Genomic DNA, 24,773 nt, shown 5'->3' on the forward strand with positions numbered 1-24,773 from the left:
CAGCTAGGGAGTGTTAAGTGTCTGAGGCCAGATTTGAATCCAGGTCCTCCTGACTTCAGGGCTGGTGCTCTATCCACTGAGGCACATAGTGCCCCCATATAAATTTTTAAAAAGCATTTGATACCTCCTTTTCAGATATCTTGAGCATGAACCCCTCAAAGTCCTCTAAATGGTCTCCTCCAATATGGACTTCTTTTATGGATACTTGTCTAATATAGTTCGCTGCATTTTGTTGTCTTTAATGCCACTTTTCCTCTTTTTATAGCACACTGGAGACTATAAAAATCCAAAAGTGGTGGCTCAGTGAGAGAGAGAAGTTTGTCACAGAAATCTTAGCAGACTTTTTCCATTTATTTGTCTTTTATTCTTCAGTTTCATCTTTAATGCCTCTGGTATGCCTTTTTGTTAGGTGTTTTTGACAAATTTTTAGTAACCCTGTTTCCCCCTTCTTCTTGCTATTTTATAAGACACTATCATTCGTAATCTACCATCTTCTTCCATAACATTTTACAAATTCTTACACTAAATTAGGGTGGCCCTTAGATAGGTTTCTTTCCCTTTATTAACTTTTTCTTGCCCAAGGTGATTTTAGGTCTCTTACACTGCTTTTAGGAGTTGATATTTGTGGGTGTCCAGTTCTCATTTGTTAGCTTCAGTAACTTAAATATTCCATGATTCACAGACTTCAATTGTATGTCATATCTCCTTAGTTCTGTCCTTCTAATTTATTATTGATTTTTATCCTTGCTCTGACAAAGTGACAATCTGACTAAAGAGATAATTTGAATATGACTCCACACTGCTTACTTGTCACTGCCCAACTGTTACAACATATCGATTAAGTTTTGTTTTTTTTTTTAAGGATGTTATTGACATTGGTCATTTTTAGTACATCTCCAGGCTATTTTAAAAATATTTCATTTTTATTTTTTCCCTCAATTATATGTAAACAAAATTTTTTTTTAACAATCTGTTTTATTAAATTTTGGGTTAAATATTTCCTTCCTCTCCACTTTCCCCCTTCCTTGAGAAAGCAAGCAATTTGACATAGGTGATATAGCAGTCATGCAAAACATTTCCGTATTAGTCGTATTGCAAAAGAAAACACAAACCAAAAAAAAGAATGCTAAAATATGCATTCAGATTCCATTAGTTCTTTCTCTGAAGGTAGATAGCATTATTCAAATCTCTTCTTGAAGGAGATAAGCAGCTATCTGAGCAGAAATTAGGTTTAGATCAAGATCTTACACTATATCCTACAATAAATTCAAAATAGATATATACTCTGGATATAAAAGGTCATATCAAAGAAATCAGAAGATCAAGGAATATAATTTTTTTTCAAATATGATAGGGGAAAGATTAATGATCAGAAAATTAATAGAGAAGATCACAAAATATAAAATGAACAATTTTGGTAACAAAATTGAAAAGGTTTCACACAAACAAAATCAATGAAATTAAAATTAGAAGGGAGACAATTAAAGGAAAATCTCACATCCTTCCAGAAGGATCTTATGTAAGAGGATAGTCACAAAATGGACTTAAAGAAAGCCATGCAGCCCTTTTTGTAATGGCTAGAAACTGGAAATTGAATGGATACTTATCAATTGGAGAATGGCTGAATAAATTGTGGTATATGAACGTTATGGAATATTATTGTTCTGTAAGAAATGACCAGCAGGATGAATACAAAGAGTCTTGGAGGGACTTACATGAATTGATGTTAAGTGAAATAAGCAGAACCAGGAGATCATTACACACTTCAACAACAATACTATATGAAGATCAATTCTGATGGATGTGGCCCTCTTCAACAGGGAAAGGATCCAAATCAGTTCCAACTGATCAATAATGAACAGAACCAGCTACACCCCAGTGAAAGAACTATGGGAAATGAGTGTGGACCATAACATAGCATTTACGCTCTGTTATTGCTCACTTGCATTTTTGTTTTTCTTCTTTCTAAATCAGATTTTTCTTGTGTAGCAAGACAACTGTATAAATATGTATACATATATTGCATTTAACATATACTTTAACATATTTAACATATATGGTACTACCTGCCATCTGGGGAGGGGATGGAGGGAAGGAGGGAACAGATGTTTTTGCAAGGGTCAATGTTGAAAAATTACCCATGAATATGTTTTGTCAATAAAAAGCTATAATAAAAAAAAAAAATAAAAATTAAAAAAAAAAGAAAGCCATGGAAATCAGTAAGCAGAATTGAGGAAGGAGGGCATTCCACAGAAAATAACTAAATTTGAGAGATATAGGATTTTGTTTCTCAAACATCCAGGATGCCAGTATTACTTGATTGCATCCTCCTATTTTCTCTACAAGACAGTCTTCACTATCAACCCCACTCTAATCTCCAATCTCTCCCTTTATGACTGGCTCCTTCCCAGCTGACTATAAACCTGCCCTAGACTCCCTACCCATCCTTATCACTGGGCTCTCCCAGGTCTGCTAGCTATCAACCAATCTCTTAATACTTTTTTTATTAGTCAAATTCCTTCAAAAAGCTCTGCTTGATGCCTCCATTTTCTTCCTTCATAGTCTATTCTAAAAATCTTTCAACCTTGCTTCTTATTTCAATCCTCACCCCAAACTATCCTCCTGAAACGTTATCAAGAAATTCTTTATTTGCCAAATGTAATGGCTTCCCCTATTTTGAGCTCTCTGCAGCATCTGATATTGTTGACTAATATTCTCCCCCTGGATATTTTTTCCTTTTACAATTTTCATATTACTCTCTCTTAGTTGTCTTCTTACCTGTACAACCACTTCTAAACCTTTATTTATCTTCCATGTCATTAATATTATCTGTGGGTGTAATTCTGTGTACTGTGATCTCTTATCTTTGTTCCCCCTATACTCCCACACAGGCTCCTCATCAACAATAACCATCACTATGTTGATCTATATATCCAGCTCTACCCTGTCTCTTAAGCCCCAATTCTACATTACAAACTGCTTACTGGATATTTCTAGGTGGAGGTTCCAAAGGTATCTCATACCTGATAAGATTCAAAATAGAATTCATTATCTATCCCTCTAAATCCTTATTGAAGAGATTACAACCCTTCCAACTTCAGTATCACATTTACTTTTCCTCACCCCAACATATCTAATCAGTTGGCAAATCTTGTCATTTCTATCTCCACCACATTGTTCCATTCCCTTAGCTACCAACCTAGTTTAGACCCTGATTACATTTCATCTGGATGACCACTATAATCTTCTATTGATCTTCTTACATCACAGTGGAATTGCTTTTGCTAAAAGCATAGATTTTATAAAATCAACCTCCTACTGAGTAAGCTCCAATATCTATTATTTCTAAAACTAAACAAAAATTCATTTATGTATCTTTAAAATCTGGCCTTTCCTATCTTTTCTACAGATTACTCCCCTCCACACACACACTAGTATTCTTCCTGTGTTGCCCAAATGATGTTTCCTCTCTAATCTCAATGACCTTACACTGGCTGACCTCATGTCTGGTTTCACTCCTCTTGAAATCCCTGGTTTCTCTCAAGATTCAGTTCATCTTCTTCATAACAGCTTCCATGGTTCTCTCAACCTTACTTTAAATAGCTCCTATCCTAATTTTCATTTTGAACAAAATAAAAATTTCAAAATAAATTTGAAAAATAAATACTGCTTCATGAGTATACGAATTCCTTGAAAATAGGAATTGTTTATCCAACCTTGTCTTTCATTTAGCTACAATTGCCTTTTGTCTTCTTGTTTAAATGATATCAGGAATATAAAAATTGATAATGACTCATTTCCTTTAGTTGTATGTACATCTGGGCCCTGGACAAGGATCTCACATTTTAAATAGTGAGTATTTCTTAAATGGAAATCTCAGGGATTATTAAAAAAAAAAAAAAAATCCATGTTACTTTCCAGTTACTCCACTTCTTCACCCATCCTCCCCTTCAAAAAAATAGTTCTCCCTTGTGACAAAGAAAAAAGAAGCACACTTTAGGCCAAACAAATCAACATATCGTCCATATCTAACAATAGAAACTGAATACTGAGGCAAATATACTTCAAAATCAGTTCTCTGAAATCACTGCATTGATAAGAATTCCAATGTTTTTAAATATCATTTTCTTTTAATATTTCTGCGGTCATTGTGTAAACTGGTCTACTATTTCTGTTTACTTGCCCATATATTAATTCAAACATGTCTTTTTATCAAAGTTCAAGAGAATACATAGAGTCTCTGCAAGTTTTGAATGCTTCCAACGTACTCTGATCCAGGAAGAGGTGTGAGCATGGCTCTCTTGGATGGATGTTGCGGTTCTTATCCAGGAAGAGCCCCTGGTTCTCCACAGTCACTTCTCTGTCTTGGAGCTGTGACCAGGTCCCCTTGCTCCCTTGTAACCATCTACAAGTGCTCCTCTCTGCCTAGGAACCGTAACCCATATTGCTTTATGGGAATAGAGTTGCCAATCAACACTAGCTGCACTCAGTGCCAGAAAAGAGTCCCCTATAATATTTTGCTGACCAGTGGTCCAATCCCCTTATCATCTCTGGGCTGTGAGAGTTCCTGATGCATTATACTAGTTCCCTCCAAGGCTGATCACAGCTGCACTTCCAGCAGCCCCAACTCCAGTGTCACAGACTACTGCCCTCCCAAGTTATTTTAGGCTTGGAAAACATCTCACTCCGACCTTTTGCTGGCTCTGCTATCCCAAAATTTGATTTGAGGTGTTTTTCAAAGTTATCGGGAGACCTCAGCTGAATTGTTGGGTATAAAATGCCACCTTTACAAAATTAGTTTTCCAAGCTGAACTAAATAAGGCATTCTGAAATCTCAAGATTTCCAGCTGGCAACAAAAACTCAATGAAAAAGAAATAATACTTTAAATTAAATAAATAAAATCATATTTCCAGCTTCTTGGGTTTGCTTGTTTATTCCACAGCACAAACATGTTACCCAAATAACTGTTCTGTTCATGAATTTAAAAATAAAAACCACAGGATAACAGAATTAGAAGGCACCCAGGAGGCCATCTGGTCTAACTCTCTCATTTTTTACAGATGGAAAAACTGAGACCCAGAGATTAATGGATTTTAGAAGTCTAACAAATAGAAAGTGGTAGGGATAGAATTTAAATCAAGGTCTTTTGACTGCAATGCCAGGTGACTCGTTCTACCATATTATGCTATGTCTAAAATTTTTGAGTTTAACCATTTTAGAAAATAGAATTTACTTTCAAAATGGGCTTTCCCTTTCATATGAACATTCCTTTAGCTTTCATCAAAGCTATTTAATTCAAGCTTCTTCTAAAACAGGTTAATGATATTGTAAAAAGGAAGGCCCTCCCCCCCAAAAAAAACCCAATATGGACTCTATGAGATAGTGTGACCTCAGTTTTCTACTTAATATTTTTGAGAAATTATACCTTATCACTCAAGTCCAACCTACATACTAATCAGTAAAAAGACGGCTCATATTAAAATTTACTTTTTGAAATGTGGAGCACTATAACAACTAAGAGAGAAGGGGAAGTCTCTCTAGCAATCTCAAGAGGGCCTAGCTTATCCAATGAAAATAATACTTTTACAAATCCATATTACTCTAAGAAAGCTAATAAGAAAATGACAAAATTTGCCACATATGCACTTATGTGGTAGTCTTATGATCAAAACTAGTCACTGAGAAGGAGAATTCTGCAGAGTAAAAATTAAAGTTCCTAAAGTTTTACCTCTTCTTAATGGGAAAACTTAATATCTGGACATGACCAAAGAAACAAACTAATGTCAGCAGTATGTCCATCATGTTAACATATTTGTAAAAATCTGTAGGATTTCGAAATAGTTTTTCATCTTTCATCTTATTTGATCATTACAACACTAATGTGAAATATTCAGTACCTCAACTAATATTCCCAAAGGTCTAATCATAATTATTATTTTTTTATTATAACTTTTTATTGACAGAGCCCATGCCTGGGTAATTTTTTTACAACATTATCCCTTGCACTCACTTCTGTTCCGACTTTTCCCCTCCCTCTCTTCACCCCCTCCCCAGATGGCAAGCAGTCCTATACAAGTTAAATATGTCACAGTGTATCCTAGATACAATATATGTGTGCAGAACTGAACAGTTCTCTTGTTGCACAGGGAAAATTGGATTCAGAAGATAAAAATAATCTGGGAGGAAAAACAAAAATGCAAACAGTTTACATTCATTTCCCAATGTTCTTTCTTTGGGTGTAGCTGCTTCTGTCCATCCTTGATCAATTGAAACTGAGTTAGATCTTCTCTTTGTCGAAGAAATCCACTTCCATCAGAATACATCCTCATACAGTATCGTTGTTGAGATATATAATGATCTCCTGGTTCTGCTCGTTTCACTCAGCATCAGTTCGTGCAAGTCTCTCCAGGCCTTTCTGAAATCATCCTATTGGTCATTTCTTACAGAACAATAATATTCCATAACATTCATATACCACAATTTATTCAACCATTCTCCAATTGATGGGTATCCATTCATTTTCCAGCTTCTGGCCACTACAAACAGGGCTGCCACAAACATTTTGGCACATACAGGTCCCTTTCCCTTCTTTAGTATCTCTTTGGGGTATAAGCCCAGTAGAAACACTGCTGGATCAAAGGGTATGCACAGTTTGATAATTTTTTGAGCATAGTTCCAAATCGCTCTCCAAAATGGCTGGATATATTCACAATTCCACCAACAATGTATCAGTGTCCCTGTTTTCCCACATCCCCTCCAACATTCTGCATTATCTTTCCCCGTCATTCTAGCCAATCTGACAGGTATGTAGTGGTATCTCAGAGTTGTCTTAATTTGCATTTTTCTGATTAATAATGATTTGCATAATTATTCTTTTCAAAAACTCTTAGGTTTCCAAAACCTAATGGCTCTGTCCAGTATCCAAAGCTCTTATGCACTGTAAATTTTCAGTACAGAGGTTCTTAACTAAGAGGCCATGAACTTTTTAGTTTTAAAATTTTTTATAAACATTTCAATACAGGATGTCCAAAAGTCTTAGTTCCATTTAAAGTTTTTTGGGATTGTTGTTGTGTTTTTTTTTTTTAGTTGCTTAAGAGTACACTAAGACTTTTGAGACATCCTGTATAATTTTTAAAAATTCTATATTTTGGAGTCTATGCATTTAAAAAACAATTCTGGGAATGGATCCAGACTCTTCACTGGACTAAAAAACACATCAGTGACATAAAAAAGGTGAAGAACTCCTGGACTACTCTAAGACTCCTTCCAGCTTTCACATTTCATGTTACTATGACAACAACAGAAAATGAGGACAGATGATAAATGAAAATCATGGTTCTTCCAACACACACACAAATATTTTATCCTAGCTGAATGAATTAAGGAGCAATCATAAAATGGCTGACAATCAACTGTTCTCCATCTCAAACAAGGATTAAATGAGAAAGAAATATTCAAACAGCAAATGAGAAATTCAAGCAAATTACAAGGAAATATTTTTAGAAATAAGGGGTTACTGAACATTGGAAAGCATTCCTGATAAGGTTATAAAATTTTTGAAAGTCTTTTTAAAAGATGGCACAGTTTTCCATTCATTTGTCTAATATAGCTTTAAATAAGGGGTTGACAGATGGGGAAGATAAATGATTTCTCAAATTCCCTCTAATCCTGTGAGATGCTATGTGTTGTTGATTTAATCCATTTCTTACAAGAGCAAAGTAAGGAAACTTACCTTGCTGCATCTTCTTCTAAAAGTAGTTTTACAAACTGTCTAGGAACATGTAGGGAGAGGACACTCTCAGCCATCTGCTCCAAGATCCTTAGATGATTCCCCTCAGTTGTAGGAAAACGATACATTCTACAGATGGCTCCACCAAATACTGAAATGCAAAAAAGCGTGACTTTTGAGTTGAGCATGAAGGATAGTCACCCTAATTTTCCTTCCATCTCAGCCAGATTCAGCATTGGTTTCTGGACAAAATTCTAATTATGCACATGTGCACACATGAACTCACCCAAGTGCATGACAATGTTTTTAAGGTTAAAAAAAAAAAGGACAAAGGGTTGATTCCAAATACAGTTTTCCATATGCTGTATCCAATCTTCTCACTGAAAAGAATAGAGATTACTTGTCTAAGCTAACTGATGTGGCTGTGGCTAAAAAGGGATGTTGTTGCTAACTACCAAAAGCAAAGCATGGAAGCATGAAATCAAAGAGAAATAAATAATCCGCAACATATCTCCTGCTCTTTGTATGACGAATGCAATGAACATCTGGCAAAAGCAGTTCTGTTTACAAGGAAGATAAGTAAAATCAACTCAGATTACTATAATAACCATAAAGTGAAAACTCATTTTCTCTCTAGTTCTATGTTCACCTGCCTGCTAAGGCTATATGGAAAGCATCAACATCAACTCAGGGAATTGCTTACCTGATTTCAGTAATGAATCTTTCCTCAAGGAAGCATATTTGGATCGGATTCCTAATGATTCTGTCAAGCTTTCATCTACTGGCAGAACAGTCTATCAGATACAAATGGGAAATATCAAAGAGGCTATCAGCAACTCATAACCTACTAATTAATGAAATCATGGTCTAGAAACTCTGCATAAACAATTAGCATTGTTCTTGAAATCAATACTCAACCTGTACAATAAATTTACATAAGGTAAGTTAATTTACCATTTAGAACATTTAGAGTTATGATTTGCTTTGTAAAAATCATTTTACATTTTTCTAGACCCTACAATCTCTCAATCTCTCAGTTTCCTTATCTGTTAATATGAGGGGGTTGGAGACTTATATGATAGGTGAAACATATAATATCTTTATACAAGTAAGAGGGTCTAATATAAAATAAAACTCAATATTTTTCCTCAATAAAAATGAACTTTTTAACTTTGCAATCCAATATTACTATATGAACTGTTAGTAACACTGATTGAAATTAAATTGTCATGATATAGTTAAGCGTTCTTTATTAGAGCTTTTTATTTCAAGTTATAGCCTGATATAACATATAAAACACTTAGAGCATAAACATGAAAAGCACATAATTAGAAAATCAAATCAGAGTAGTTATGTTAACAATTTCTAGATAAGACTCCTTTTAATAAGCTGAAGCAATCTTGGGATTAAGAGATAAATTTAATTTTTCTTTCCATTTAATTCTTGCTCTGTGACTGGGCACATCACTATACCTCTAAAGAACTCAGTTTCTTTATTTATAACATGAAAGTTTTGATGAGATGATTTCTAAATCTTTTCCAAGCCTAATCTGTGATTCTGTAATCTCAGATCTTTGCTAGTTCTTGGATATTTTATGACTATGACCACATAACCTGCAAAATTGTTTGCAAAAGCCCATTTGCTACATTTCTCATATTTTTGTTTCCTTTATGCATACTTTTGAACTATGCTCATAAACATTTTGTAGAGATGAGGTAAGAAGTGAGTAGCTATTGATGTTTTCTTCCACACTTTATTTTGTTAAAAGCATTATCTGATACTATCCCTTCCACTGGAATAATTCTCGTTTTTGAAATATTATAAAAAACTGATTCCCAAGTCCCTTTAAAATGGTGTCATCTCCAGTAAATATTTCTTCAGTTCATGTTTTCTTAGCCCCAGAATCTTCTGAGTTTTGACTTTTTTAAGTGCCACTGTGACTTCTTCAGACAATATATCAGAGTCTGAGATGAAAGAGTTCAAATATGTTGGTCCCACTGTCACATTGAGAATGGATTATAGAAACACTGGTGAATCTGACCTATTTTTTGTTTGTTGTCTCCTTGCAAGCTTCAACTATAAATGCTTTCAAAAAGGTCTGGCTTAGATAGATCTCATGCCAACCTCTCTGCAGGCTTATTTTATCAACTGCTTTCCAAGCAAAAACTTCTTATAATATTCTACCAATCACCAAAGGGCTTCTATTTAATTTTTGCAGACTTGCAATATTTAGTACAGAGCCTGGCAGACAGCCAGCCCTCAATAAATATTCATATATTTAATTCAAGAGATGCAGGCACCTGTAACTACTTATCCAAATTTATACAGAAATTCTCTGTGCCCAATATGCATCACTGATGGTGGCTCATTTTTTAGTATACACTTAACTGAAAGCTTCAGTATCTAAGAAGCAAGGTCAAAGTCAATGAAATAGAAGCCCCAAACAGCATGACATAAATATGAACTTGCAGGCCAATCGCTGTAATCTGAGAAGTGTCTTAGGTCCAGAGAAAATATAGATCATTTAGGGGTTAAGAGTAAAGAGGTCCCAAAAGCACAGAGCTAACAATCAATGAAAATTACTCTGATGAAGATTCAGATGACAAACACTATATGTGCTATGCTTTTCTTCCAATTCCTATTGGTAGCTCAAAAAAGATACATACTCACCCTCCCATTAACTGTATCAGGTGACCTCGTTACAGGGGGCCGCTGGTCTGATTTTTCTTCCATTTGCCATCCTATTACAGTAATGTTACCTACACGATCATTTTCAGCAGACCTGTGACAAACAATGTGATAAAATATGAGTTTGCTTCCTGTTTTGTTATGCATTGCCAGCAAGGATGCTCTACGTGAGAAGCTCCAACTCACTGATAACTGGCTAAAAGTCAGTGGCCCTATTTCTAGGAATATTAGGGAATGATTAAAACCTGGGATTGGTAGGATTTGAATAATCACTTTGGTCTGCAAGTGCTGTGAGGCTTCAGAACCTAAAAGGTCCTCTGGGAAATGAAGAAATCCTTAGTCCACTTCTTGTTTCCCCTTCCCTATCTCCTATCTTTTCCCTTCTTTCTCTCCACAAATCCCAGTTTTAATTAGTTCTAGGAAACAAGGGAGACAGAATCTGGTTTAAACTAGTACCTTTTAGGAATTCCTATGGTCAATAAACTAGAATGAACTCAGGAAGAATTTGAAGGGAATGACTTGATTTCCTGTGCCCACCCCACTCTTCATCCAAATACTCAAAGCAGCCCTATGAAGAGAAATTATTTGGAACCATCTCACAGTGTACACTTAGAGGAGGGGGGATGACCACTGCTTCACAATGCAATCTGCTGAGATGACACACCTCCAAAGGGAAAGATTTAAAATACAGAAGGAAGTCTGATGCATCAATGAAGCCCCACCTTTTCTACTGCAGATACAATCAGCTGTTGGAACAAAAGCAAGACTGGGTATTCTATGCCAGGTACCGAGGAGGAAAACATTATTCTCTGCTGCCAAGTTCCAGCACAAATCCATTAGAATTTAACCTTATTAAACAGTATTCATGAGTATGGTTATACTTGTAAAAAGATAGGAAATGGGAAACTTCTGAGAAGTGCATTATAGCTTTAAAGTTACAAGGTTCATTCTGAAATAATGCCTTTTCTCAGGGTATGACATGTAATTACCCTAATGGTCCCAAGAAAGTGAATTTATTCCCACTTAGACAGCACTACCAATAGAATACTGCTGAGTTAGGCTTCTGTGATGTAGACAATTGCCTTGTTTCCATAGCTGATCCAAATGTCCTCTTTTGTTACACACTCTAACCAGAAATTAACTTTAACCAGAAATCAACCTTGAGACCATAAAATGAAAATAAAAGAGAATTTTATTTTTCTTTCAAAGAAAAAAGCTAAATACCAACCTTAGTGTTAAATGCAACCTATGGTATTTCTCCTGGAGCAGATCTTTGACTATGAACGTCCCAGAACCCAATAAATACATCTGCGTGGGGGAGAAAGAATGACAATGACAAATTTTTCTTATATTCTGATTGCAAGACACACAGAAGAATTTGGTCCAAAAAGTAAGTCGGGTAAGGCCCCCCACTTGTGGGCATATACCCTAAGGGGCCCAAAGACAAAAAGATTTATTGTGCACCAAAGTACTTTTTATGGTATCAATTGAGAACTAGTTGAGCAAATAGTGTTGTATGAATGTAATGGAATATTACTATGCAATAAATGACAACCTCTGACTAACTCACAGAAATAAAGATTTATGTGAATTTTTACAGAGTGAAATAACCAGAAGACTATATACAATAACCACAACAATATAAATGAAAAGAACATGAATGGGGAGTTTGGCTCCAAGTAAAACAAATAAAATGGTATAGATTCAGAGGCCATGCATTCAAATCTCAGCTCTGCCATTTATTTAACTTATATGAATCAAAGTAATTCACAACCTTTTGAGGTTAATTTCTTCATCTATAAAGTAAAGAAATTGGAATATATGTCTAAAATTCCTATATTATCACAATCAGAGCAGACAATGAAACTTAATTTAATCATTTTGACAAGAGAAGTAGATGATTATGGAGACCATAATGTTGCATACATTTTCAGGCAAAGTCACCTTATCAGGTTTTTTTGCTCATTTTGTGTTTTTGTTACAAGGAAGGGCTTAAGGATGACAAGGATAGAGGAGTGCTAGAGGATTCTTATCAAGAAATGGTTGTAATAAATGGTTTTACTGATATCTTTTTTTTTTAACATGACTTCAAGCAGATTCATGTAAAAGGTGAGTTCTCTTATCAAAGAACACAATGGTGAGATGAGGAAAGAAACTGCAATGATGGCTTTGAAACGTTTTGCTTTATTTTCTAAGACTACATATTGAAAAACCTGGGACTAAAAACTGAAATGAAATACTAGCATTTCACTTAAGTCATCATGTGACTGAAAAGGAAAGTGATTCTTACCAAATCTAAAAAAGATTACTTAACTGTTCCCTGAGATCTGTCTTTGACATCATAAACAGATAGTTTGATTTGTGTCATCTGATTGATAAGGGAGTCTTGAAAGAACGCGATACTGCTTAGAAATATAGGATTGTTAGTTCCCTGGAATAAAAAAGAAAATGTTATTCCATAAAAAAAAAATAGATACATTTTTTCAAATATAGAATGAAATACTTAGGTTGAGGAAATGAAATATTCTTCGTATCTGGGATGATAAAAAACTAACATTTGTATGCACAGATACTTCCAGTGATCCTTACACATTCAAATTCCACACACTGTTACCATTGCTCAAGAAAATGTTACTCCATAAAAGAATTAGATACATTTTTTTTAAAATGCTGAATGAAATTCTTAGGTTGAGGAAATGAAATGTTCTTAGTAGTTGTGATGATAACAAAATAACATTTGTATGTACAGATACCTCCAGTGACCCTTACACATTCAAATTCCACACACTTACCATTACACAATGCTATAATCAAGGTTATGAAATTTTCTTACCATTATAAAATTTTTCAGACAGTTATTTTTGTAAGATTATAAAGAATTTAAATATCCATATTTTCAGCCGTACCAAGATTTAAATATATGGTCTTTTTCATGTAATTAAAACCACCTCATAGGATTAAGATCTTTTACAGTATAAATAGGCCAGACAAGAAAAGAAATGAATTGTTAAGGATGTTAAGTTCTCCTAGAAAAGTATGAGTTTAGTTAACCGTGAGTCCTAACTTTTCTCCATTTGTTTCTGTAATATTATTAGAATTTATATCACTCATACCTTCTTTACAATTTGGAAAAGAAAAAAAATCTCTAGGAATAATCAACAATCCAGGGTTGCTTTGGAAATGTGCTTCCAAGAGACTGAAAGACAGTGGCTAAAATCCAACTTTGTGGAGGCCAGAGAAAAGAAATGCATGTTACTTTAGAAATAGCTGCTAGGAGACATCACCAATACCAACACTTCTGCAAGGAGCTACCTACACTGCTTTGGGCACTCAAAATGTTCCCATTAGACAGAGAAGAAAAATAGAACTCTTTTAAGTTTCAAGACCTAGCAAGAAAATGCATTTATTTTTATTTCAAGATCTTTATAAAATTTGCATCACCCTGATTCCTCAAAATAAATACATTTAATTCATTGTGACTTAAGTAAGCAGGTACTATATTATCACTTGATAAGAAACTGTGGAATTTAAAAAATAAAAATCCTGGAATGAGAGGATATTGCAACAAGGTGTAGATTATCCCACTATAAATGGACTGATAAATTCTGATAAACAGAGAAGCAAAACAATTCTTCAGAAATGATCATCAATGAGAAGGGACAATGTCGATTTATTTTTACAATAAAAAAAAAAAACCCCAAAACTAATTGAACTTGTAGGAACAGTTTAAAATGATGACCTAATCAGTAGTACTTTGAAACACATTTCAAAAACAAGCACCATGAAAATAAATGCCTATAATCCTAATTACAAGCAAAAATAATTACTGTTCATAAAAACATTCATAGCAACCGATGTTCAATTTAAAAATAAATGCACCTCAGAGCAGCAGAAATACTGCAATTGGGTAATTTCTAGATTTTTTGTAGAAGAAGACATGGAATGATACTCACCTCTATAATCTCTGTCTGTGCATGCTTTGTCCAGAATGCCTGAGGAGGTGTTGTTACACTCACAGCTACAAAACTATTTGGTTTTCGATCTAGCGATGGAGTATGCAGCTCACTGCAAGCTTTGACAATGAAAATTTTTAAAATAATTAAATTAAGCTTTCAGAATCATGCTAGTTAGTTTTCTGTTCTTTAAAGAAAAGAATATTTTTTTAAACAGACCAGGAAATATTTCACAAGAAACCCCAGTTCATGAATGACACACAAAAAGATAATTCAGCTACATAATTTATTATTGTTGCCCTTCACATATAATCAAGAGGAAATAACCTTGTGCCAGTCACACGAGGGACAGGGATGGACTTAAGCCAACTCATCTCTATCTGATCTCTTCATTCTATTGGAGGGGAACAGCTGGATGAGGTTAAAAGCATAAGTATAGAATCAAACAACCATCTGGAAATGGATCCCTGACCCTGGCCCTATTAGAACACTGTTCTAACCACACTAATCTCATATAAGCAACATGCAGAGTGTAGAAAATGGCTCCAAGGCCTCTGAAAGAGACTACAATTTATCTCATTTCTACAATGATTTCATAGTTTACAAAGTTGAGTTCTTTACAACATCCCTGAGAATCAGACCCTGGATTGTCATTCAAGTTTTATGTATTATGAGAATTAGGACTGAAAAATACAATTAAGTCAAATACAATTAAATAATCATTTTATAATTAAGTTACTTGCCCAAGGTGGCATCACCTTGAAATCAAATTCAGATTTTTTAAGATCTGTGTTCTTTCCATTACACCAAAAAGAAATTGAGGCTCAAAAAATTTAGATGACTTCCCTATGGTCACACAATTGTAATACTTATGTATTTATTTGCCAACCAACTTGCACTTGAGAAAACTTGAGAAAATATAATGAAGGACAAGGTTGTATATACAAATATGATATTGGTCTCTGGGATAGATTTTGCTGATATAATATTTCAGATATCACAGCTTAATATTAAGACTGGGCAGGTAGGTGGTACAATAGGTAGAGTGGGGGGTTTATAGTCATAAAGACTGATCTTCCTGAGTTCAAATCTGGTCTGAGACACATCTTAGCTTGTGACTCTGAAAGTCACTTAATTCTGCTTGTCTCAACTTCCTCATCTGTAAAACGAGCTGGAGAAGGAAATGGAAAAATCAGTCCAGTATCTTTAACAAGAAAATCCTAAATAAGGTCGTGAAGAGTCAAACACAAGTGTGAAATGACTAAATAACAAAAAGTTTAGACTTAAAGATAAAATAAATACCATATCCTATTCTTATAGTTCTAATCCTCTTACATTTTACTCTCACATACTCTAGAGATGTGCCTCCTTTGTGCAGTTTGTCAGGACACTGATTCTGTACATTTTCTCTGGTTATTCCCTGTATCTAGAATTCCTTTCCTCCTTATCTCTACCTCCTAAATTCCCTGATTTCTCTTAAATCACAATTAAAATACAACTCTCTCTCTGTTCTTAGGGAAAACAAATTGGAAGTTGAGGGTATGTCTATCAATTGGAGAATGGCTGAATAAATTGTGGTATGTAAGTATGTATGATGGAATATTACTGTTCTATGGGAAATGATGAGCAGGATACTCTCAGAAAAACCTAGATAATCCTCTACAAACTCAAGGAAAATTAAATATACAGTGTACAAAATAATAGCAACATTGTGGGATGATCATCTATAAATGACTTTGCTATTCTTAGCAGTATAATGATCCACGACTACTCTGCAGGACTTATGGCAAAAAATCCTATCCATATACGGAGGTGAAAATGATCATGTCTGAACACAGACTGAAGCATATATTCTCTCCTTTTTTTAAACTTTTTTTTATTTTACATTTTTAGACTTTTTTAAGGGTGGGAGATATATGTTTTCTTTCACAACATGACTTTTATAAAAATGTTTTGCATAACTTCCCATGTGGTTTTTCAATGGGCACTAGAGGTAGAGATAAGGGAGAGAATCTGGAACTCAAAAGTTTTAAAAAACCAAATGTTAAAAAAAATGTTTTAAATGTAACTGGAGAAAAATATTAAATAAATAAATTGGTACTCTTTAATGCGAGTGTCTTCCTTTGGAGAGTATTTTAAATTAATCCTATGTGTATAATTTATTTAATATTGCTTTTTTATATGTTGTCTTCTTAGGAAGGAAGCAAGGAAGAAAAAAGGAAGGAAGATTTTACTACAGCTTTTACTACAGCTGTGAGAGCAAAAGTCTATGATTTAATAAGCAAAAAAAAAAAAAAAATTTAAAGTAGATCTAGCTCCTGAATTAAAAAAGCCTCAATAGGCAGTGTTTTACAGATAACTTTTATATAAAACTTAAGAAAAGTTAACAAATGCTGAAATGCTTTGATCAACAAGATGTCTAAAATTGATGTCATCATCAGAGTGTTGTACTTTCTGAATGTAAACCTAGCTTTAATATTCTGTACATTACGTGAAAATCAATGAGTATTAAATAATAATGCTTCAATCAATTTAAGTAATATAATAGCTTTTTAAATTCCCCAAACCTGATTGGGAGTAAGGATAGAGAATTTAATTAAATTAAAAATAAGTAACTTTAATTCTAATTAGAAGACCACTACTATTGCCTAAAATCCAGCTTCTTAAATTGTAGTTTACAACCCCATATGGGGTCTCATAACTGAATATGTGTGAAGGTGTCACAAAATTATGATTTATCAGTAAATGTTTGATTTGTATACCTGTTTTACATATCCATATATCCAGGGGCATGTAGAAATTTCTTGGGCAAAAAGAGATTGTGAATGGAAAGAACTTAAGAAGTTCCAGCTTACAGGATAAAGATCAAATAATAGAAAAGTTGTAGAATTTGGTGTCAAAGGGCCTGGATTCAAATCCTTACACTACCACTTATAAGTTGTGAGACACTGAAAAAGTCATTTAACACATCCTAGTCTCAATTCTTTAAATAAAATGAGAGGCTGGATCAGATGGCCTCTGAGCAATCTTCTAGTTTTAAATCTATGATCCTATGATCCTTAGTATGGTATTTAACATTCTCCAACCTGAATATTCTTTGACCTATTTCCTCAAACTCATCCCCACAGTAGGTGCTTAATAAAACCTTGTCTGACTAAACTGCACCTTCTATTTCTCACCTGTACAAGTCTTTGAATCTACTCAAACTACTTACTGTATATGTCTTTTCGTGCATGTCCCTCTTTCCTTCCAGAGGGCCTGTTTTCCCTTCTTGGAATGCCCTCCTCTATCTATCCTATCTATCTAAATCTTATCTATCTTGCATAGTCTGACAAGTACAACCCTCCTTCAGAAAGTCCTCCCTCAAGGGTCCAATATACTAATCTCTAGGTACCCTCTGACATTTCCTCTACCTTTGTATTATTTAGGACTTTGTCTTGCCTCCCTGACTAAACAGCAGTCAATCAGAAAGATACTAGACACCTATTTCATGTCGGGCAATGTGCTAGGCACTCAAGTGATTCTTTAAAGCTGGATTCAGGAATTCTTAAAAAATGTTGTCATATTTTCATCAGCAAATTTTTATCTTGTTCAATGACCTTATAATCTTATCTTGTAGATTCAACTACATCTAGCCCACAAGTCCTTTCTTTTTAAACTTCTAGAATTGGAGAAATTTGCAAAAAGAAACTATTCAGCCATATTGCTGATTAAACAATCATAGTCTGTATTCTTCCTTAACCTAGGGGAATAAAAATTCATATTGAAAACTATCTATATGATGCAAAATGCAATGATTTGGGGAGGGAAAGCACTAACAACTGGAGTATCAGAAAAAAGGTTTTGTGCTAGAGGTAATATCTGAATTGAACCTTGAAGGGACTTCTTTGGAAGTCTTACAAATCCTAGCATAGTGCCTAGAAATAGCTGCTTCATGACTATAGGTATCTCATTTTATTTCACTTGACTTTCTTGAGCCTGGGAAATTAGCAAGTTGGCAAATCAGAATAAGTGACTTGCCCAGGGTGACACAGCTAGGAAATGTTTGAGACCAGATTTGAGTCATCTGAGCTAAAAGTCATGGATGATGATAAACTTAAGGTTACATAACCTTGAATTTAACAAAGGTAAAATGAAGCATCACTTGAAGCTTTAATACAGGGATAATAATCACAAAATCTATAAAAAGATTTGTCAAAAAAGATCTCAAGTCAATCAAACCTCACCTATTTACTTAAGACTTACAAGAAGCCTGTAAGAAAGCAACTAAAAAGCTAAGATGCTGATTGAGAATAAGGGGGAATCATGTGGCTAGGAAATATAATGGAGAACACCTCTCTTGGAGTTTCCTTATCTTTAAAAAGATGGGATTGGGCTAGATTCCATTATTTTTTCAAAAGGAGCATTAAAAACCTACTTTGTGACAGGTACTTTGTTAAAAACTTTACAAATATTATTATTTCCATAGGGCAGCTAGGTGGAGCAGTAGAGTGAGCACTGAGTATTTAGAGAGCTGAGTTCAAATCCAGCCTCAAACACTTAGTTATCTGCATGACTCTAGGTAAATCATTTAACTTCTGCTTATTCCAGTTTTCAAATGACATGATGATTTCAAAGCACATAATAATGCCTAATAATGAATAAAACCATTCACGACCTAGCTGCCTCAGTGTTCTGTGAATTTCTGTGTCTCACATATGAGAAAAGTGAATACTTCTAAAAGGAAAAAGTACTTTTTAGCCTTATAATGAATTATGTATCTCCTTTTAGAAAGAAAAAAGCAAAAATTTTAGTTTAGGAGGCAGCAACTGCAGTGGTTAGTGATATCATTACTATAGTAGCTAATTATATTGTTATTGCTCTGAATATTTCTTATATTTATACCTTCTGGCTCAGTAACTTACTAGCTGAGTGATTTTTGGCCAAGTCCTTTAATCTTTGGAGCCTTAATAAGAGAGGAGCCATATCACACTAAATATGATGCTAGATTTTAAATCAGGAAGTTTTCACTTAAAATTAAATTCTGCCTTTAATACTCTCTGTGTGATTATGGGAACATCATTAAATTTCTCTGAGACTGAAGCGACTTAGAAAGTTGCTTCCATATTGATGAAATTGCATTCTTTAACATACGGTTAGCTACATTTCTCAAAGCACTTTATTATCTTATTTAATCCTCACAACAACCTTGTGAGCTTGGGCCTTTCTACTACACCCTGTGTTCTGGATGTAGTCAGTACCCCTGGTTTTTGCTACCACTATCCGGGGTGAAGAGAGAAGAGCATTCAAGAGCATCTATCTGGAAGAGGGAAATCTTTAGATTACCAGAAGCAGCAGCATCCATACCCCTCAGCTATCATTACTGCTCAGCTGGATCACAACAGAAGACTATTTTGGGCAAGAGCATGGGCTAAATGGAGAAGATGGTGTGCAATGTTGTTCCTGCTACAGGACCACCCACTGTCTCTTTCCCCTGTCCCTGTTACAGGTTAGCTGGATAAAAGAGAGAGAAGTCAGATAACAAGAGAGAAGGCACTTGGCTGCAAGGCATACAAAACCTCAGGCAAGTCCTAATTTCATCCAAACTGTGACAAGAAATTCACACCTGCCTCAGCTTTATTTTCTACAGAAATATTTCAGCCTCAGCAAAAAATCCTCAGAGAATTTTAAGGTGATTGTGATACTAAATCTGCACTAATTGAGCATTCTAAGAATAACATTTTTAAAAAGATACCAACCCAAGCTGAATTCTAATATGGGTTCATCTGGATCTTGGATATTTCCTAGATGGAAAAAAAAGTGATAGAATATAATCAATCTGCAAGAGAACAGGCACACTAATTCACTACTGGTAAATATAAGGTGGGGTCACAGGTTTAGAAAACAATTTGGAATTATGTCAAGGGAAGTTCCAAAACTGTTCATACATTAATTAGCTCAATCTCAGTCCTGGGCTAATATTCCAATTTCAAGAAACTATCAATAACAGCACTATTACTATTTACATAATTTCAAATAGATAGAAAAAAACTACATGCTTAATCATTTGAGAATGGCTGACTAAATGGTGATAAGTCAATTTAGTAGAATATTATTGTGCTAGAAAAAACCAATAAATATAAATAATTCAAAGAAATATGGTAAAATTTACATGAAGTGATAAAGAGTAAATAAAGTGGAATCAAAATAATAATATACATAATGACTATAACTATATAAATGAAGACATCTTTAAATGGCAATAAAATGAAAATTATTGGAAAATATTGGTATTAATTTATAAAGTATATACCCATCCTTTCTTTCAACCAAGTGGAAAACTAGTCAAGTTACATATTAATAGCTTTACTCATTCTTTTAAGTTATTTTACTTCTTTTCAGAGGAAAGTACAATTGTCAGGGTTTTGTATGGGTTTTGTATTTGTTAAAACAAAATGTATCAATAATTTAAATTTAAAAGATTTTTAAAGATAACTGGAGTTAGAAAAAGATGGATGTACTAACACACTGTTGATAGAGCTGTAAATAAGCTGAACTGTGCTGGAAATTAATTTAGAATTATGTGAAAAGTAATTATGAGTGTGGATCACTGAAAACAATTTCAAACCCTGTGTGTGTGTGTGTGTGTGTGTGTGTTTCTGCAATAGAAAATGTAAAATACCATTAGATTATAGCACCAAGGTGACTAGTTTAGCCCTAGAAACAATTCAGAAAGGAGTGAGCCAAGAGCCAGTCAGCATTTTCTTTCCCTTCCAATTTTACTTGGTGTTTGTGTCTGCCTCAAAGTCAGTTCATCTCAATGGGAATGTGGGACTTACCCGCCAGAGACAGTCCCAGCATGTCAGAGGTAACGTCAATAGTTGAGGCCCGTTGTACTGAACGGGACTTGGAGCCATGACGAGGGCTGTGTTCTCTTGCTGTCATGGTGTCATGGGCAATGGTGTGCTTCTCCCTGCTGACTCTGACCACGACTATTTCCAGGAATGTCCTGTCACTGAGCCCTATTCCCCTGGCATGGCAGCAACCCTGAGTATAAAAGAACAAATAACATAAATTTAAAGACTGAAATCAGATCAACAGTAAGACACCTACATTATTAAAGATTTGTTGACTGATTTATTGACTTCCACTACATTAAAAAGAAAGAAATTTCTTTTTTTTTTTGTTTTGAACATAATGATGATCCATAAACAGTTTCAATATATGAAGACTGAGGCTTTTACATGAAATTGTCAACTTCCCTTAAGTACAATTTCTTTTCTAAGTAGATATATGTCAAATTTAATAGAGTATTAAGTAAACTATTCTATGTATTCATGTCTTTTTACCACATTTCTACCATCTTCACAAAGATGAGAAGGGTATCTAATCACTGCATATAACTGTGGACATTCTTTTCCTTTTCCCTAAAACTACAGGTTATTTCCAAGATAAATGATATTCTTTTCTTAAAAAAAAAAAAAAAAAAGAGTAAAATATAACTTCACATATGGAATAAAAATCTGTGTTTTAGAATTAATTTTTCTTTTAAAAACTGAGGCCAAAGCTTGTGTAAAATATGAATAGCTTTAAAAACAATTCAATATATATCTTAAGAACCAAAAGGCACATTAAAATCAAGATTTTTTTTTTATTACTATCTTTTTTTTTTTTTTTAAACCATCTATATTTATTCCTTCCACATTCTGACTTTCCTCATCATGGTTCCAATATATCATGGGTTGGCATAAGAAATTAAGTAGGAATTTTTGGAGAGATTTGCAAACACATGACAGTTTGAAGACAACATGTAAAGTCCAGCAGACAAGATAGAAAAAGCTTAGAAATTAAGAAATGTATAAAATATATGTATAATATCAAATAATATTCATATATATGTGTAACATTAAATAACATTCATATTTTTAATACCATAATAATTCAGACTTCTTCTCTGGTACAATGGAGGGCCAAAAAACACTTTATACATATTTTTCAGACTGTGAGGGCATCTTACTTCTAACTCCTACAATGTGGAAGACATAATTGTACTACTTGCCAAGAGAGTAATTTTCATAAGGCTCATGGGATTTGGGGATGCACAGGACTTTAAAGATTACATAATCAAATGCTTTCATTACACAAATGAAGAAATTGAAAGCTAGAGAGGGTAAATAGCCAACCCAAGGTTACAATGAGTAAATTTTAGAATTTAGAATCAGGTCTTCTGATTAAAGATCCTTGCTGCTTCCTTAAATTGGTAAACTGCTCTAAAGACCACATATATGTGTGTGTGTTTGCACAAACCTACCCAGAGTGATGCAGTATGAAAAAAGTGCTACTCTTACAGTGGAGAAGAGTTAAGTTAAAATTATACCACAGACTCTTTTATCCTGGATAAAGCATTTAATCTCTAGATGACTCAGGCAATTCTCTAATTTTAGACAAGATGGGATCTGCATTGGTGCATGGAGTTCACCAAATCAACTAAATTATAGATCAAAGACACACATACACGACTCCACAGATATATAGATACATTTATATAAATTTATAGAGAAAGATGTCTATTATCTATCTCCAATTTTTCCCCCATCTTCCATTTAATTTCTATAGTTCTTCAAAAAGGCCAATTCCTCCTGAACCTCTGGCTTTTTATAAAGTAAGTAGGTGGTGGTCTGTGCTAATGACTAAGTCCAACCTAACATAGATAGGGTCTTACAATGAGTAAGACTCTGGGCAGAATGCCACAGCAGACCAAATCAGGAAAACGTAGCATTGCCAGTAACTCACACATATTTGGTTCACATCTTAACCTCTCCTTTATAACAACAGTCTCAATAGATTTCCAAACAAAACCTCTAACTCCTAGTATTTAAAAATAACAGTTTTAGAACTGATAAGAGGAAAAATAAATAAATTTTATTTAAAACCTCCATCTGTCCTCTAGAAGTCAAAACTCTACTATGACACTGACAAACTCTAGGCCATCTTTCCCCATTAAACTTTTCCATTAGAATTTCTGATAATGCTTTAACTAGAATTTAGCTTTTGCCACTTCATTCACATTCAGGAAAGGTCACATCTTAGACTTCACCAACTCATAAAAGTATATTCAATTCTATGACCTGAACTTTGAAATTCAACTCTCAGATCACAACTTCTAACCTTCCACCTGTCCTACTCCTGCTAACACCTTCTTTTACCTGCACTGCAACTTCTGATTCCTTATATCATCCATATACTCCTATTCTTTCTCCCCTATAACTGTGGTGGGCTATTTTTAAATCTCTCTCAACTGTGATTTTCCACAAGTTGTGTCTTGTTCATTCTTATTTCCAAGCAACCTCTAAAATCTGATTCTTTTGCACCTATTACAGGGTTGTGGTTTATTACTTGTGAGAATCACAGAATTGAATTGTTATTACCTATTGTAAATGTATAGGGAATAACTTCAAATGAGCCCATAATGCTGGACATATTTCTACTCTCATCTTATTGATTCCCAACTTTAGCCCTTATTGTAACCAAACCAAATTTTTCTGCTTTCCTTCAAATCTGGTTTAGATCACATTGTACGCTATATTTCAGTGAGAACACTGAGGTTTTCTGGCAAAAGTTTCCTCAACTCTTTTTTTCTACCCTTCAAAAGTCTGTATCCTTCTCCATTTTTTCCTCCTCTCTAATCTTAGAAAAACAACCAGGTCTCTCTGCTCAGGTTAATTAATGCCTTACAGTCTCACCCATTTGCCTTAACCTTAATCCAGATCTTATCTACTTTCTCATGCATCTAGAACTCTCCTCTCCCTCTTCAAAGGCTTCTTCTCAAATGCCTACAAGCATGCTCAAATCTCCCTGATGTCATTCTCTGACACATATATCCTATCCAGTTATTTTCCCACCCCATTCTATCCCTTCACTAACAAATTTCCTTAACAAAGCTGTCTACAATCAATACTTCCACTTTTTTTTTTTTTATCACCCAAATGTCAGCTGATGTTTCTACTCTCTACTAAAACTATATGTCAGAAGTTGACAGGAACAAAATAAAACAGTCACTTTAGTCCTGGAATAGACTCCATAGTATTTTGCACTATTGATTACTCCTTTCTTTCAAATGATCTCTCTTCTATCTGAAAGCAACCTCCTGTTTATACAATTAACTCTCTTAACTTTCCTCCTGTTTCCACATCTAAAACTCCCCCAAATATGCATAAATATATTTATAGTAGTTCTTTCTCAGAAGCAAGGATGTAGGAACTAAAGACATATCTATCAACTGGATAATTGGCTAAACAAATTATGCTATATTGGGGATAATTTCAGAGAAACTCAGAAAGGCATATATGAACTAATACAAAGTGAAATAAGCAAAATGAGGAGAACAATTTATATAACAAATTGTAAAACAAACTGTAAAAAC

The 24,773-nt window shown here is 34.2% G+C and overlaps 1 protein-coding gene across 1 annotated transcript in view; it reads right to left on the bottom strand.

Moving 5' to 3' along the window:
• Positions 1-24,773, bottom strand: part of INPP4A (inositol polyphosphate-4-phosphatase type I A) — a 185,252-nt gene that overhangs the window by 58,701 nt on the left and 101,778 nt on the right. Inside the window, exons 4-11 of the mRNA XM_031961260.1 lie at positions 21,190-21,397; positions 20,110-20,154; positions 14,372-14,490; positions 12,733-12,849; positions 11,647-11,726; positions 10,401-10,512; positions 8,434-8,524; positions 7,734-7,881 (exon numbers count right to left, since the gene is read on the bottom strand). Of these exons, the coding sequence (XP_031817120.1) occupies positions 7,734-7,881; positions 8,434-8,524; positions 10,401-10,512; positions 11,647-11,726; positions 12,733-12,849; positions 14,372-14,490; positions 20,110-20,154; positions 21,190-21,295 (818 nt within the window). The 5' untranslated portion in view covers positions 21,296-21,397. The remainder of the gene's footprint in view (positions 1-7,733; positions 7,882-8,433; positions 8,525-10,400; positions 10,513-11,646; positions 11,727-12,732; positions 12,850-14,371; positions 14,491-20,109; positions 20,155-21,189; positions 21,398-24,773) is intronic.

The sequence above is a fragment of the Sarcophilus harrisii genome, chromosome 3, assembly GCF_902635505.1.
Source record: "Sarcophilus harrisii chromosome 3, mSarHar1.11, whole genome shotgun sequence".
NCBI classification, from domain to species: Eukaryota; Metazoa; Chordata; class Mammalia; order Dasyuromorphia; family Dasyuridae; genus Sarcophilus; species Sarcophilus harrisii.